At 47.4% G+C, this 15,227-nt stretch overlaps 1 protein-coding gene across 2 annotated transcripts; it reads right to left on the reverse strand.

Moving 5' to 3' along the window:
* Positions 1 to 3,622: 3,622 nt before the first annotated feature.
* On the reverse strand, positions 3,623 to 7,267 carry LOC119277108. 2 transcript variants are annotated; one of them, XM_037558330.1, is made up of 3 exons: positions 6,965 to 7,267; positions 5,155 to 5,722; positions 3,623 to 4,991 (listed from the first exon to the last, which is right to left on the reverse strand). In XM_037558330.1, exons 2-3 carry the CDS (start codon positions 5,704 to 5,706, stop codon positions 4,137 to 4,139), a joined length of 1,407 nt encoding a protein of 468 aa, XP_037414227.1. In that variant the 5' UTR covers positions 5,707 to 5,722; positions 6,965 to 7,267; the 3' UTR covers positions 3,623 to 4,136. The 2 variants fall into 2 exon arrangements, with proteins under 2 accessions (XP_037414227.1, XP_037414226.1); XM_037558329.1 differs by having other exon boundaries at positions 5,155 to 5,727.
* Positions 7,268 to 15,227: the final 7,960 nt, after the last annotated feature.

The following is a 15,227-nucleotide window of genomic DNA, read 5'->3' on the forward strand; positions in this document are numbered from 1 at the left end:
GACAGGCCGTCCAGGGAGGACAAGCGCGCGCGTCCCACCCGTTCGCGCACTGTCGTTTCACCCCAAAATCGACGCAAACTTGGGCCGGGGATGGGTCAAAAACGGACAGAAAACGGACAAAAGTCCGTTTGCTCCCGCACGTTGGGCCGTCTGGTTCGTTCGTATTACTTCAATTACTTCAAACGGACGAGCGCGAACAGGACGGCGTCGCGCGGTGAAGTTGGCCTAAAAAGAGAGAGAAGCAGCCGTTGTGGTCGCTCCTTAAGCTCGGGACGGACTCGCATGTTGGTCTTATTACTCCTGCTGTTTGCCTGGCGTTTCTTAAGACGCAGGTATGATCACGTCCCAATCTTCGTCCTGGGGGCGCACTAACGCCTCCCGTCTTGTGCGCGCACGCCCCACGGCTCCCAGTTTGGCGCGTGTGCTGATGCGCACGCGCAGCGGCTTGAAACCGGAGTGTGTCGGTGCTTGGTTTCTCGCTTTACCTATCTATATGCCCCACAGCCACAGGATTCAGACCCCAAGCATCTGTGTAGCATTACACTAATATAAGAGTTAAACATGTGAGGCTTCTTTGCTCAAATCGCTTTCCAATATGAGCTAGCCGGGCTGTGCTTTGATGTTACGTCGCAGCAAAATTCCACACAATTCTGAAATTTCATGAGCTGATTCTTATCTACTTTCAGATTTACCGTAGAAAAAAAGGCTAACCCTATTAGATCCGTGCTGGATCGTGTTTTCCTTGGTCCCAGGTGGGATGCCCTGTTCCCTAGGTCTTATCTTTTTGCTAAATGCATTGTCGGGTCTGATCATACCCCCTTGATTCTTGACGATGGTTCCATCTGCAATAGACCTCCGGCTAGATTTCAGTTTGATGCTTCTTGGCTGTCGGTTGACGGCTTTGTCGATATGGTCGCTGCGAAGATTTCCCACTCCCTTTCCTCCAACCTCCGCTCCTTTGGCCCTCTGGATGACTGGCATTCTTGCTCCTATTCCCTTCGCAAATTTCTTAGAGGGTGGTCGCGTAACCGTGCGGCGGAGGATCGACGCTCCAAAGCCTTTCTTGAAAATCAGATCCTGGAGCTGGATCGTACTGCTGACTCTATTGGGCTCTCTGACGATGGATGGGCCGTTCGTTATAATCTGGAGGCTGCACTTTTGCAGCTGCACCATCAGGCTGAGATTTACTGGCGCCAGAGGGGCACTCTTAATTGGACACTCAAAGGGGACGCTCGTACTGCATATTTCTTTGCGATTGCGAACGGTAGGCGTAGGCGCTGTGACATTAACAGTTTGATGATTAATGGTCTGCGCTCCTCTGATCAGTCGGTGATTCTAGCTCATGTAGTGGATTTCTTCTCGTCTTTGTTAGGGGCTAAACCTCAATCGGGCTTGTCCATTTCCCCCCACCTTTGGAGTTCTGGTCTTAAAATTTCTCCCGAGGAGAATGCCTCCTTGATGATCCCGTTCTCTGATCAGAAAATCTGGGACGTGGTTAATTCTGCTAACCCCAATGGAGCATCTGGGCCAGATGGCTTTTCCATTCCTTTCTTTCGGAGATTTTGGCCCCAGTTGAAACAGTTGGTGTGTAGCGTTATTCAGGGTTTCTGTCTTGGGACTGTTGATATCTCTCGTCTGAATTACGCTGTAATATCCCTGATTCCGAAGGTCAAGGGTGCTGATGTTATTTCCCAATTTCGGCCTATAGCGTTGATTAACAACTTTGCCAAATTCCCTTCCAAAGGCTTTGCGAATCGGCTGTCCCCGGTTGCGCATAGAGTTATTAGCCCCTTTCAATCTGCTTTTATCAAAGGGCGTTTCATTCTAGATGACATTCTTTCCCTTCATGAGATTGTTCACGACCTTCACGCGCGGAAAGCTAAAGCGGTTATTCTTAAGTTAGACTTTGAAAAAGCGTATGACTCGGTCAGTTGACCTTTCCTCAAGCAGGTCCTTCTTGCTAAAGGTTTCGACGGTGCTTATGTCCATCGTACCATGCAGTTGGTCTCGGGTGGCCATACTGCTGTTGCTGTGAATGGCGTTATTAGTAACTTCTTTGCGAATGGCAGGGGCCTTCGCCAAGGGGATCCAGCCTTCCCGGTTCTCTTTAACTTTGTGGCCGACGCCTTCTCTTGCATGCTCTCCAAGGCGGCCCGTTGTGGGCACATTACCCCCGTGATCTCCCATCTTCTGTCGAAAGGTGTCTCCCATCTGCAATACGCTGATGATACAATCATATTGGTGGAGTTGGATAATGCCTGTATTGCCAATCTTAAATTCATCTTGCTGTGTTTCGAAGCTGTTTCGGGTCTGAAGATCAATTTCGCCAAGAGTGAGGTTCTGGTGACGGGTGTGGACGGGGCGGAAGCCTTGCGAGTTGCCAGGCTCCTTAATTGCGCTTTAGGTTCTTTCCCTTTCAAGTATTTAGGACTTCCTATTTCTCCTGGTATCCTTCATGCGAAGGACTTCGCTCCAGTGGTTGCTAAAGTAGGAAACAGGGTGCTCCCGTGGAGGGGTAGATATAATATCAATGCAGGCAAAGTGGCTTTAATCAATTCTTGCCTGTCTTCTCTCCCTATGTTTCTTATGGGCTTCTATCTTCTCACGAATGGCGTGCATTCTGGCTTCGACAAACATAGGGGTGGCTTTTACTGGAATTCAGCTGATAACAAAAGAAAATATAGGCTGGTTAAGTGGCAACTGATGTGTAGGCCTAAAAACCTTGGGGGGTTAGGCATTATTAACACTCGGGTGATGAACACGTGTTTGCTCATCAAGTGGTGGTGGAAAATTATGACTGTGGGGGCCGGGTCGCTGTGGTTTTCGATTCTTAAGGCCAAATATTTCCCCCACTCCGATCCTATGTTTGCTCCCGCGCGGCGTGGTTCTCAGTTCTGGAAAGCTCTTGTTAAAGTTAGGCCGATTTTTTTGGAGCATGTCAAGTTTTCTGTGGGGAATGGGTCTGCTGTTCGTTTTTGGTTGGATTGGTGGTCTGGGGATGCCCCACTTGCCGTGAGCTTTCCGATTTTGTTTTCTTATTGTCCCAATCCGCAGATCTCCATCGCGGAGCTGGCTGCTAATAATTGGGATTTGGCTTTCCGTCGGGCTCTGTCTCCTGAAGAGTTGGAAGATTGGCAAAGCCTCTCTGCCCTCTTCCCCGTGCTCTCGGAGTCGGCTGACTCGGTGTTTTGGCCACTTTCGGCCTCTGGTAAATTTTCTGTTAAGTCGTTGTATTCTAGACTCATTGGTGGTACCCCCTCGGCTAGATTCTCTTGTGTCTGGAAATCAAGGGTTCCTCCGAAAATTAAGATTTTTCTCTGGCAGGCCTTTCGTGGTCGCCTCCCTACTGCGGATCAGATCAAAAAACGCAATGGGCCAGGCTCTGAATTCTGTAGCCTGTGTGGGGCCTTGGAAAATTCCGACCACATCTTTTTCAACTGTGTACTTGCCAAATTAGTTTGGTCTTGCGTCAGATCTTGGCTTCGGGTTTCTTGGAATCCCTCCTCTTTTTCTGATATTAGAACTCTAGCTAAAACTTTGGTCGGGGTCACCAAGAGGGTATTTTGGGTTGGCTTGAGAGCCTTTTGCTGGGCCTTATGGAATATTAGAAACAAATTCACTATTGAGCTTACCTTCCCATCTAAACCTGCTGATGTTCTATTCAAATCATGTATATTCTTGCAGCAGTGGAGATCATTGACTAAGGAGCCTGATCGCGACGCCCTGGACCTGCTCATCAACAAAATTCGGGCTTCGACTTCTCAGATATCCGGGACGAACCCTGCCGTATAATTTTGTGCTGTTGTTTGCAGATTCTTGGTCTTTCTCCTCCCCGGCCTGCGCGCTGCGTATGGCAGTTGCCTGTATCATGCTTGCTTAGGTTTCTCTTAAACTCCTCTGTGTGGTTTTGGTTTCCTGTGAACCTGTGTTATCCGTAACGCTGCCTGGTGGCTTTATCTATAAAGTCGGGCCTTGGCCTTTTCTCTAAAAAAAGAAAAAAAGGCATCTAGTCTCAGATTGCATTCGTTGGATACATCAAGCAAGATCCTCAACAATCACCACTGTATCTGCACCCAGATTGCTTCCACCTACTGATGCTGTGCTATATATAACCGTCGCCATGCCCATGGTAGAATTCAGGCGTAACTCTTCCTCCAACCTTCAGGGAGTCGCCATTTCCTGTGCCAGTAAATAGAAACCCTCGACCACGACGGGAACCCGAAACTGTAGTCCAGCGCCTCGTCCGCCAAACCTCCGATGGACAAGGGCAGCCAGACATACCGGGAGTCGCGCAAATCCGACGGGTTCCACCTGTCTGCCATGAAGATGAATGTGCCCGGCAAGCCAGGGAGGGGGAGCACGAATGTGCTCTGAGACAGGAACGTTGTCAGCCGGAGGAAGTGGTTGCCTCCTACGCACGGGTTCCCTAACGTCTCCCATGGCCCCATGATCTTGTGTGTGGCGTGTGCCAGTGCTGGATTTGGAGCCCAACCTGAGCACCTTGAGGTGATCATGTAGTAGGTTCCTCTGAGCTTGAACACGGCCGGAGCCTCCCTGAACCGTCTTACCAATATTCTCCTTATAGCCGATGTGACATTAAGATAATCCGCTGTCAATGGACTGACATGAAGCTCGGTGTTGCCGCGAGTAGCGTAGAAGAGGTAAGCCATGCCGTCGTCGTCTTTGAAGATCGTCATGTCCCTGCTATCAAATCCATGTGGCCGGAAACTGTAGAGGTAACTGAAAGGCCCTGTGGGAGATCTGCTGACGGCCACACCGACAGATGCTTTAGTGTAATTGCCGTCGTCGATGTGCATCCACATAACATACTGCCGAGTACGGTCATTATATATCACCTTAGGCCTCTCAAGAACCTTTGATATATGAAGGTCGTGCGTGATATTGGTACGCTCTCCAGGAAGCACGATTCCTTCGTGAGTCCATGACCATAGGTCCTTCGAGGAGTAGCAGCTTACCCCTATAATGTCTATCTGAAAAATTGAAAACAGAAGCAAGTGTCAGTGCACAACCTACTAAGCAGCAATCAATCACGAACAAACAACAGGTAATAAAAACCAGAGTCACGTTAGGAAAGGTTGCTGGAAAAACAAAGAACAGATTAAGGCAGATATTATGTTAGAAATTTGTACTGACCCGTTGTGCCCCTTCAGGGTGAATTTGATAAGTTGGTCCATCTTTGTTCTCTCCGTACCAATAGTATGTCGCGGTATTCTGATCATACAGAATGCCGCCACCATGGGCTTGAATGGCATTTCCATCAGTGTCCAGCCACACCCTACCGGGATAAAAGTACATGCTGTCATTTCTGCCTTTTGTTGGGTTCACAGCAGTTGTTTCACTAGGAAAGAACATGTCGTGTAATGCTGAGGACCCATCCAGATATTCATCGATGATCTTTGAAGCCTTGGTAGAGCCCCGACGTTTGACTGTACGTTTCACTGCACGAGGATTCACCTTGTGAGGAGGTGGCAACCGAAAGTGCTCTTCCTCAACCTGTTCCAATTCTCTGGTGGCAGGCAAATGGCTGGAATAGCTATGGGCATGCCCAGTTTTTACTTGATGGCTGATGAAAAATAGGCAGGCAATGAGGGTGAATCCCACCAAGCCTATTACAATAAAAGATAAGGAAGATCCGCATCCAGCATCGAAGTTGAGAATAGATGGCTTTCGCTGCGTATTCCTCATCTTCGATCTCCCTCTACTAACCTTCATAAGAAAGTTGCAGTAATAAATCCACTATGCTTTACATCCATGTAAAACGTTGAAACAAATTTAACCATGGAGAGCAAAGAAAGAAATAAGTAAAACAACTAATATCCTATATATCGGACAGAATAATCATGGATCAATGCGGATCAAATGAGCGAAGAAGTTCCAACTTAATCATATAGATACCCTTATTCGGCAAGATATTCCTGATGAAATATTAGCCAAACTTTAAAAATCAAGAAAAAAATTGAGCAAGCAAGAATCTGATCAACCAATTTTTATCTAGCACAGATTAAAGGAAAGAATGATCACATTAGTAACTTGTAAGGTTGTGACAGAGAACTATGCTGGGGCGCAGACATGCAGCAATGGGGCATAGCTTGCTACCTTATTTGAAGTGTGACCCCAAATGTTAGAAAATGATTAGCTTGAAATAAATTACTAAAACAGTATATTTTTTAAAACTGCCGGAGTGCCGAATTGATTCAGTGCATAAAGAATCTAGCAATTAGTTGCTTTTGAACAATGCTGACACCGGTGCATGCTGTGCTCTTCTCTTGCTTCCATTTCTACAGGTTTGAAGTGTATTTTTTTGTTGAGAGAGAGTAATCGTGATAGTTAGGCCATGATAATATGCAAGAGCGAGAAATGCTACTATCGTGTCAAAACATGCCAACCTAAGTTCAGGATTTAATGCACTGTGGAGTTATGAAGAAACAAACATATGCCAATTCGTCGGCGCTGCATAATCAGTGATGTAAAACGAAAGAAATTAATATAAAGACGTGGAAATCATGAACCTAGAACACTAAGCATTAAGCAACCCATTATTTCCTGTAATTTCGTTATACTTATATGGTTATCTGCAACGAATGTTCTGACTGATGCAATAAAAGATTCAGAACTAATGGATCTGTTCCCGTTGAACGTTTTTTTACTGTTCAATTACACAAAACTGAACTAAGAAACTCCTCAGAGTTGCTTCAGCGCACAATTCAGAGCTACACCCTCAAATTAGCTAACCGAAGTTACCGAACTATGCTTTCAGTCAATGCAGCTGGAAAAAGGTGACAACTACCACTGAACCGCAGTTACAGTTACGGGGATTGTTCCGGCAGTCTGTCGAACTACCCACAATCCCGCTCGATCGATCCAGATCGAGGTTCGAATTCGCTCCCCTGATTTCGCTGCACGATTCGCTACAGGCACAAAACACGAAGTGCGTGGTACGTACCACGGATACGGCCGCTGGCATGGTCCTCGGCGCCGCTACTCGACCATGTCACCGTCGTCGTCGCCGCTGGATGACCGTCGCGCGGCTGTGACGCCAATGGTGTCGTCGTCGGGGGAAGTCAGCTCAGGGGAGATGTAAGTGCGGGCCGCTGGGTGGGAAGTGGCAGCAGTGCGGCGGCGTGTTGGGAAGAGCGGGCGGCGGCGAGGTGGAGCTTGGAAGGAGCACGGTGGAGGCGTGGAGGGCGAGCCGGTGGGAGGGTGGAGAGGAGGAGACGCCTGAGGTCGTGACACGCGATGTTAGGTAGGAAATCAGACCGAGTAGCTGTCCACTTAGCTCGGAGTAAGGAAAATGAACGGGAGCATACGCTACACGAAATGTTAACGCTCACACGTGTGGGCGTTCACCATCTCGAACATACGCAACGATCATCGTTGGGGACTTTGTGCACGAATCTTGACACAATCCGGTCGTTTTTCTGCGCCATGTAGGACGAGGCGCGTGTGCGGTGTGCGAGACCGGTCGCCCGGACGTTGGTTGCCCTCCCGCGGTCAGCGGTTGCCACTCGGGGGCGTGCGGTGGAACCGCTATGCGCCCGCACGCCACGCATCGACCGCGGTTGTCGTCAAACACGTCGCGCACCTCTCCCCCCTCTCCCTCCCGGTGCCATTTACTCACCCCCACAGTTGCTGGCACAACCTACTTCGCTTTCCAAACCATTGGAGGAGAAGGTGAGGGGAGAAGGCGACGGCGGAGGCAGAAGAATCGACGGTGTTCGCGGCCGTCGGTGGTGCTCGGCGGAACGGAGCGGCTTCGCCGGAGCGCCTGCGGATTGAAGGTAATGCTCGCTCCAACTCTCACAATCCCTTCCTGCATTTCCCCCCTTCCCTCCCTGTTCGATTCCTCGCTCGAGATTCATAGAGATTCAGGCGATTTGGCGATGCGTCGACGTTCCCGCCGGCGGCGGAGTCCTGTGCGCTAGCCGTTTTCGGTGGCACTGGGCAGTTTCGTGGACGCCGCGGCGGCGCCCTCGTCGGGGTGGTTATGCCTGTCCAGAGACACGCACTATTGTGCCTTGGGATTGGGCAGGTGTCTGCCGGTTTGTTAGTTGCGCATTGGTTCGAATTGGTGTTTGCAATCAATTTGGGGGAGAACTTTAAGGTTGAATTTGAAGTCACTGTAGTTGTCATTGAACCCTAGATCTAGTTAGTTGTTTTTGAAACTGCATTATGAGGCAAACGTGGTAGTTTTGATTAACTATCATGACTGTATGGCAACTACCTCCCTGAATGAATGCGATAATTGCCACAAACGTGCTTTCCATGCGGCAACTAACTTACTGAAATGACTGTGATAGTTGCCACAATCAAGCTTAACCATGCGGCAACCAAACTATTGAATGACTGTGATAGTTGCCACACACACGCTCTTCCATGTGGCAACTAATTTGCTGAATTACTGTGATAGCAGCCACAAACATGTTGTTTCCTTGTGGCAACTAATTTTCCTGAATGATTTGTGCTAATTGCCATACTGTATGAATGGTAAAGTGTAGTAAACCGGTAGTCAATGCAGTTTCAGCAACCAACTGCACTGGACGGCAACTAATGTGCACATCAACTGTGCCTGTTGCCACATGGATAGCATATTCTTATGGCAAATAGAATGTGAACACACTGTGTCTGTTGCCATACTGTAGACAGGACAATGTGGCAAATTGGCTGCATAACATGGCAACCAATTTTGCATATCAATTGTATCAGATGCCATACATATGCTTTTCATGTGGCAAATTTCTGTCTGACCACATCATGTCTGTTGCCATGTTATAGTCAGTACAATGCGGCAAATTCATTGTACTGCAGACGCAATTTTTGTGTTTTTGCCACAATTACTTGCGATATCTGAACACGCTGTGGCAATTTTCAGGTTCTTTGATTAGATGTTTTTCATCGCTTTTTTGTATTACGTGTTGCATTTTAACATGGCAATTTAACCCTAGAACATTTTTGCCACTGAACAGATGACATTTCATTGGTGTATTTTTAGGATAGGGTGTGAGCTACTACATCTTAGTTTTTGTGATGTGGAGGATTTTGAGACTATCTATCGTACTATCTTGGGCTAACATGGCAACTTCAACATTTTGTTTTCAAGTGCATTTACGATCTGTACACTTTTTTTAAATGCAACCAATGTGCTTACTTGCCACGTTTATGTTTTCGACAATCACAGGAGGGGTGCGTGTGTGTTCATTAGTTGACATTTTCTGTTAGGTGGCAACTGCTTATCTCTTTGCATTTTCGTTTCCACTGTGACAATTTGGTCTGTTCCTATCTCAGCAGAATGGCTCGTGGCGATCATCAAAATAATGACGATGATTTCATGGATCCACCACAGCATAATCGGGCAGCTAGACGGAGAAAAGAGGATGATGAGGTAATTGTCCACACCCCCTCCCCCCCATCCTACTGCTTATGTTTCTGGATGCCACCTCGAGCTTTGAAGTCGTCTGCCATGAACTAAAATTTTATGACAGTGCAAAACATGGCAACAATTGATCCCTTTTTGTCTGTCTTTTGCAGAAGAAGAAACGTATTCGTAACAGAGCCTCCCAAGAACGACTGACTACATTGACTGACAGATTTACCGATGATCAGAAGGGAGCTGCTGCTGAGATGGGTATGCAGGCTCTGATGAACGTCCGGTGCACGAATCTTGTCAACCCTGTATGCGACTGGCTTGGTGAGATTTACGACCCCGCCTCCAGGGAGTTTGTGATTCCGGGACGTGGAAGACTACCGTTGAACGAGGAATCCGTGTTCTGCACTTTGGGTGTGCCTCGTGGATAGATGAAAGTCCCGTATGAGGTCAATAATGATATCGAGCAAGCGTTGTTCCCCCGTTTGTTTCCTGGGTTGGAATCCATGCCGAACACGTCTGTACTGGCAGATTCGCTGCAGGCAATGACGACCCACGGAGATGTTTTTAAGATGAAGCTACTCATGTATCTCATCTCAGCTGTTTTCGCGCCGACCACTTCTCTTCGGCCAAGCAACAAATGCTTCCCCATCCTGGTGAATGGTCCATCCTTACTACTTTATTTTCCTACAATCTATTTGGATCCGATGTCATGTGTGAAGCTAGTCACTACCAGTGCTTTTTGATGTTTTTTTCCATTCGAATTCTGATGCGGCAACTCGTTGCCCTGAAAATCTTGTGCGGTGCAGGCAAAACTGAAAGATGTGAAGAACATGAACTGGTGTAAGTTCATAGCCGACTTCCTGCACGATGCATTCTCAAGCAAGATGTACCAAAAGGGTTGTCGACTGCATTTAATGGTATTTTTTACCAGTCTTATATGTGAACACTCTTTTTTAACACCCTTTCATTCATGCATGGCAACCTGATTATAACAAGATGGCAACTGCTATAATGACAATATGGCAACTGGCATAATGACAATATGGCAACTGCCATCATATTATGATGGCAACTACCATCATGACAATATGGCAACTACCATTACACTATGATGGCAATTAGCACACACATATGTCAATTAGCACATACATATTAGTATAATGACAATATGGCAACTGATATTTCTTTCTTTTTAAAATTGTTGCACATCAGCTCATGTACGTCGACTGTCTTGATCTATCCACCATGGATTTCACTGGGACAGGAGGCCCTCCGCTTACGCACAAGTTTACTGTTTGTGCGTGGACTATCAACGTTGTCAAGGCTGTGCTTGCCGCAGACAGGGTAACTGATACCAAATATGGAAAACTGCAGGTTAGTTCTGGTTTATTTCTCCACACGGCATGCTTACAAATTTGACATGAGGCAACCATATGTTGTTCATGAGATATGACTACCTTTGTTATCCATGGCTTTCTGCGTATTGTATCCATGTCTCACTCCACATGGCAACTCTTTCATTTGTGCTGAAACTTACATTCTCTCTCTTACATCCTAGCTGATTTTTTGTTTTTTTACAGCTGATGGCCAAGCATGCTATAGACTACAACGTGTTTGGGGGGCCTCAAAACTTTGGAAAGTGGATGGGCGTGCACTCAGTTCCGTCTTACCCTACTGAGGTAATCAAAATATCTACATCTATTTGTTGCCTTGGATTATTTTTGATGTCGCGCAAGTGACTGTATTATGGGGTGGTTATTTCTCCTTCTTTGTTTCGTGCACAGGCGAGCGCACCTGTTGAGCATCTAATTGGGCAGTTTGCATCTGGAATGACCGGCTTGCTTGGGAAGTTGGTTGAGGGGTGGACATCTCTTAGTGGCTCTGACAGCGATGCGGTTGCGAGGTAGTTCACTTTGTTTGTCCCAGAACAGACACATCGGCCAACTGGTTGACGTGGCCGGTACGACTACAACAGTTCCCAAGAGCTTGCTGACACACAAGATGAACTAGGTGGAGACGCTGGTATCAGCAAGGATGACGACGATGACACGGAGAACGCGGAAGAGGAAACCGATGATGATGAACATGCTGAAGTTCGTGCATGTGCTAACAAGGGGAAGGATGCACCATATGTCCCCCCACTGGAGAAAGTCAAGGAACATACGGCTGCGAGAGGCGAGGGGGTGTTGCCATGAAAGAGGGGGAGGGCTCCAGAGGATGTTGGGCAGGGTTCTCCTGGCAAGAAGTCTAGGACCGATCCCGTAGCTGCCAGGAGGAGGTTCGACTTTAATTTTAGTTTTTGCTTTGTCCATATTTTTTGGAACAGAATGATCCCTTTTTGCACTTGATTTTACTAAGCACGGCAACGAGTTTGCTGTCTGACAATTGCCACCTTTTTTTCCCTCCAACTTACACGTGCAGGGAGGCGACAGCTGGTGGACGAGCAGTTACGAAGAAACAGGCACCAACGCCAACCCGTGCTTCTACTCGGTTGAACAAAGGTGCCCCCATTGCTGGTGACACCCATTCCACCAGGTCATCTCCTCGTACGATGACGTCCAACACCGGGGATCATGTCGTGTTGCCAGACCTAAGAAAGCCAGCTAAGAAGTAGGGTTTCCATGCGCTTTCATTGACATCGTGCTATATTTTTTGATTTTTCAATGCATCCGTTCAACTTGTCACATGGGCTTCTGTCATCATCCCTATATGGCAACTGCTGTTTTTCAAAATGATTTTCCTTCCCTTTTACGAGTGCATGGCAACTGCTACTTGTGTTTACATTGCAACTGCTATCTAGGCCAAATGGCAACTCTTTAGTGTACCTACATGGCAACTTCCATCTTTTCCATTGGCTTGTGTGCTCATCCCATACCTAGTTTTGAAATTGCATTACTGGCAGATCAGACATTTTTAGCATTCTTCAAGTTGGCCAACATGGCAACTATTGCTGGATTTGCATGGCAACTGCTAACTATGTCACATGGCAACTCATACTCCCTTTACATGGCAACTACCAGATTTTCCACTTATTTTTTCATTTTTTAGATTTCTACCATGGCAAAATATTCTTTGTTCATTTTTAACACCTTTTCCATGTGCTTCCCCTTTTTGCAGTGTGAAGAAGACTACTGCACGCGCGGTCAAGCATACCATTAGGGACCCACTCGAACGTCTTCATTCAAAGTTGTCATCAGGTGGCAACTCAGATGTTCATGAGGCGCTAGGCGACAAAACTGCTGCTGCACTGCCAACTGTTCCCACTAACTCTGACGCAAGTGACCGACCATCTCCGCCTGCTGCAGATGTGCTGGCTAGAACAACGGGCCTCCGTACATCGAGGAGTGACGACTCGGTATCTGCCAGGACCGCTGAAATATTGCCCACTCTGCTGGCAATGAAGGATGCTGCTGTGAGCCACGCCACCCCATCAGGAAGTGTTGAAGTGGATGCCCCCGAGACCAACCTAAGCAAGGAAGATTTCCGCTCATCTGACACTGATTCCAAGCGCGTGCATGGTGGCACTCATGTGCCCACTACAGAAGTTGCCGAGGCGGCAGTTCATAATTATATGCCATCTGCAGGTGAGAGTCTTGACATAACAGCTCCAGCTCCTGGTGGTGCAGATATTGCTCAGGCCACTGTTTCGCGTGTTGGTCTTCCACCTAGGCATTGTAGCCCCCGCAAGCAATCAACAGTCGTATCTAACGCACCAGCTGCAGCTAGGAGCAGCAGAGATGAGTCTGGTTACATCCCTGCATCCACACTGTTCCCGCCAATCGCCAAAAGTAATGTTATAGAGAAACCAGAAGACCAGAGTACAACTGATGCAGGTGCCAAGCCGGGCACGAGTGATGAAGGTGAACGTCTGGAGCAGACTGCGCCTTTACCCGCAGTGGAAATCCCCAGCTTAAATCTGCGCACTTCCAAACTCCCAATCAACATCGGTGTCCCCTACAGCCCCAACAAGAGGATTGTCAACAAATCTACGCCCGTCACCACTGACAGCATGCCCCGCCCTATTGGCAAGCCTGATGATTCTGCAGCGGCTGATCCAGAAGATATGTTTGTTGATCTTTCACCGTTGGATTCTGCCCCGCAAGTTGTTCGCGGTCCGGCCAGTAGGCATGAGAGGCACCCAATGTCCTTCACCCCACCGAGCTTCAGCCTTGGCGTCAGTCAAAATCAACCAGTCGCTCAAGATCCTATGCCAGTTGCCTTTGCTTTTCCTGGAGGCGTGCCTGCAATGATGGCGCAGCCAATGGTTGAGGACAGAAAGGCTGTCAAGTTCGCAGAGCCGATCGTCCAAGGTACATTTATCATGTGCTTTTGTCATTTTATTGTATACATCTTTGTAGTTTGAGCTTTGTCCCAATCATATTTTTTTGGGGTTCTCACTTGTTATGGCAACTGATATGTGATGACAGGGCAACTGGATTTGATGCACCATGTCACCTACACATTTTTTTTGCTGCCATGCTGCATTTTTCCATTGGGCAACCACATGGCAACTGTAGTTGTTGTCACATGGCAAATACAGTGCAATATACATGGCAACTGGATTTGCCGCGCCAAGTCACCTGTATTTGTTGTTTCCACGCTGCATTTTTCCATACGGCAAGCACACGGCAAGTGGAGTTGACACAACATGGCAACTGTAGTTGCTGTGACATGACAACTATAGTGCAAACTACGTGGCAACTGTAGTTGCTGTGGCATGGCATCTGTAGTGGCACCACACATGGCAACTCCCCACTTTTTGTACCTACATTTCACATCATGCACCCTATCTTTCTCACAATCCATCTGTTTTTGATTTCTAGGTATCCTAATCTACTTTTTTTTATCCTTGCAGCCACTCCTGAGGAGATTTCACCGTCACTTGATGAAGCTTACCGCAGGATCGAGGAGGCAGCATTGCAAAGGAGGTCCTCACGAGGGCAGGGGCAATCAAGTTCCAACGTGCCTGCAAATACGGTATCTGAGGATACCATTAGGAGTGCCACCCCTGGTTCTGTGAGGCAGCAGAGGGTAGTTCACCCACCTCCCGTGGAAGACTACGAGCCCGAATTCAGGGCCACAAAGGAACAGAACCAGCTGTATGATATTGTCAAGCGGTTTGGAAATGCGAGGGCCAGCAGCAAGCACATGAAGGAGCTGAAAGCGTAAATGACCACACCACATAATCTCTCGTTTTGCTTTGCTCTGTTTTTATCATTCATCTTCTTCGTACTTTCTATACATGATCCGCTTATGTTTTAGTTCTTTTTTATCATTTTACTTAGTAGGCATGATTCGTTCGTGTTACATCATTTTCATACAGCTCGTGTTTGGACAGAACCAAGGTCATTCAATGTGGAGCAACGTACGTCGACCTGGGTGATCTTGCCGAGTCCGTGAGGCCAAATGGTAAAATGTCGATGAATGTAGCTGCATGCAGCATTGACTACATCAACAATCATATGGATATTTCTGCCGACAAAACAATCATGCATTGTAGTGTGACCTGCAAAATATGGGATGGTGACTTCCACCACAAAATCTTGAGGAAGAATTTCGCCCAACACGGTGAATTCAAGCTCACACTGAAGAAATATGTGAGTTCCCCTCCCCCTGGTTGTACTTTTTTTTCCACATGGTATGGTTTTTTGCCATCATCTGCACCCTGTTTATGTGGCAGATGTTTCATGTGGCATCAGCTGCCGTACAAACTAACTTTTTGATTTTTTCCATCCCGTGCAAACTATGTGGCAACTTCAAAGTAAAATACACGGCAAATTTTGTTCATACATGGACGGCAACTTTCTTTCAACTACCCCAACCATAACTAAAACATTCTACG

This window comes from Triticum dicoccoides, chromosome 3B, assembly GCF_002162155.2.
Source record: "Triticum dicoccoides isolate Atlit2015 ecotype Zavitan chromosome 3B, WEW_v2.0, whole genome shotgun sequence".
Taxonomy (NCBI): Eukaryota; Viridiplantae; Streptophyta; class Magnoliopsida; order Poales; family Poaceae; genus Triticum; species Triticum dicoccoides.

Excerpts from the sequence above, each read along its gene's own strand:
- LOC119277108 (XM_037558329.1), bottom strand. The coding sequence starts at position 6,985 with ATGCCAGCGGCCGTATCCGTG. Across the intron at positions 5,728-6,964 it reads TGCCAGCGGCCGTATCCGTG|GTTAGTAGAGGGAGATCGAA; the intron begins GTACGTACCACG and ends TTTCTTATGAAG. Across the intron at positions 4,992-5,154 it reads ACCCTGAAGGGGCACAACGG|ATAGACATTATAGGGGTAAG; the intron begins GTCAGTACAAAT and ends TCAATTTTTCAG.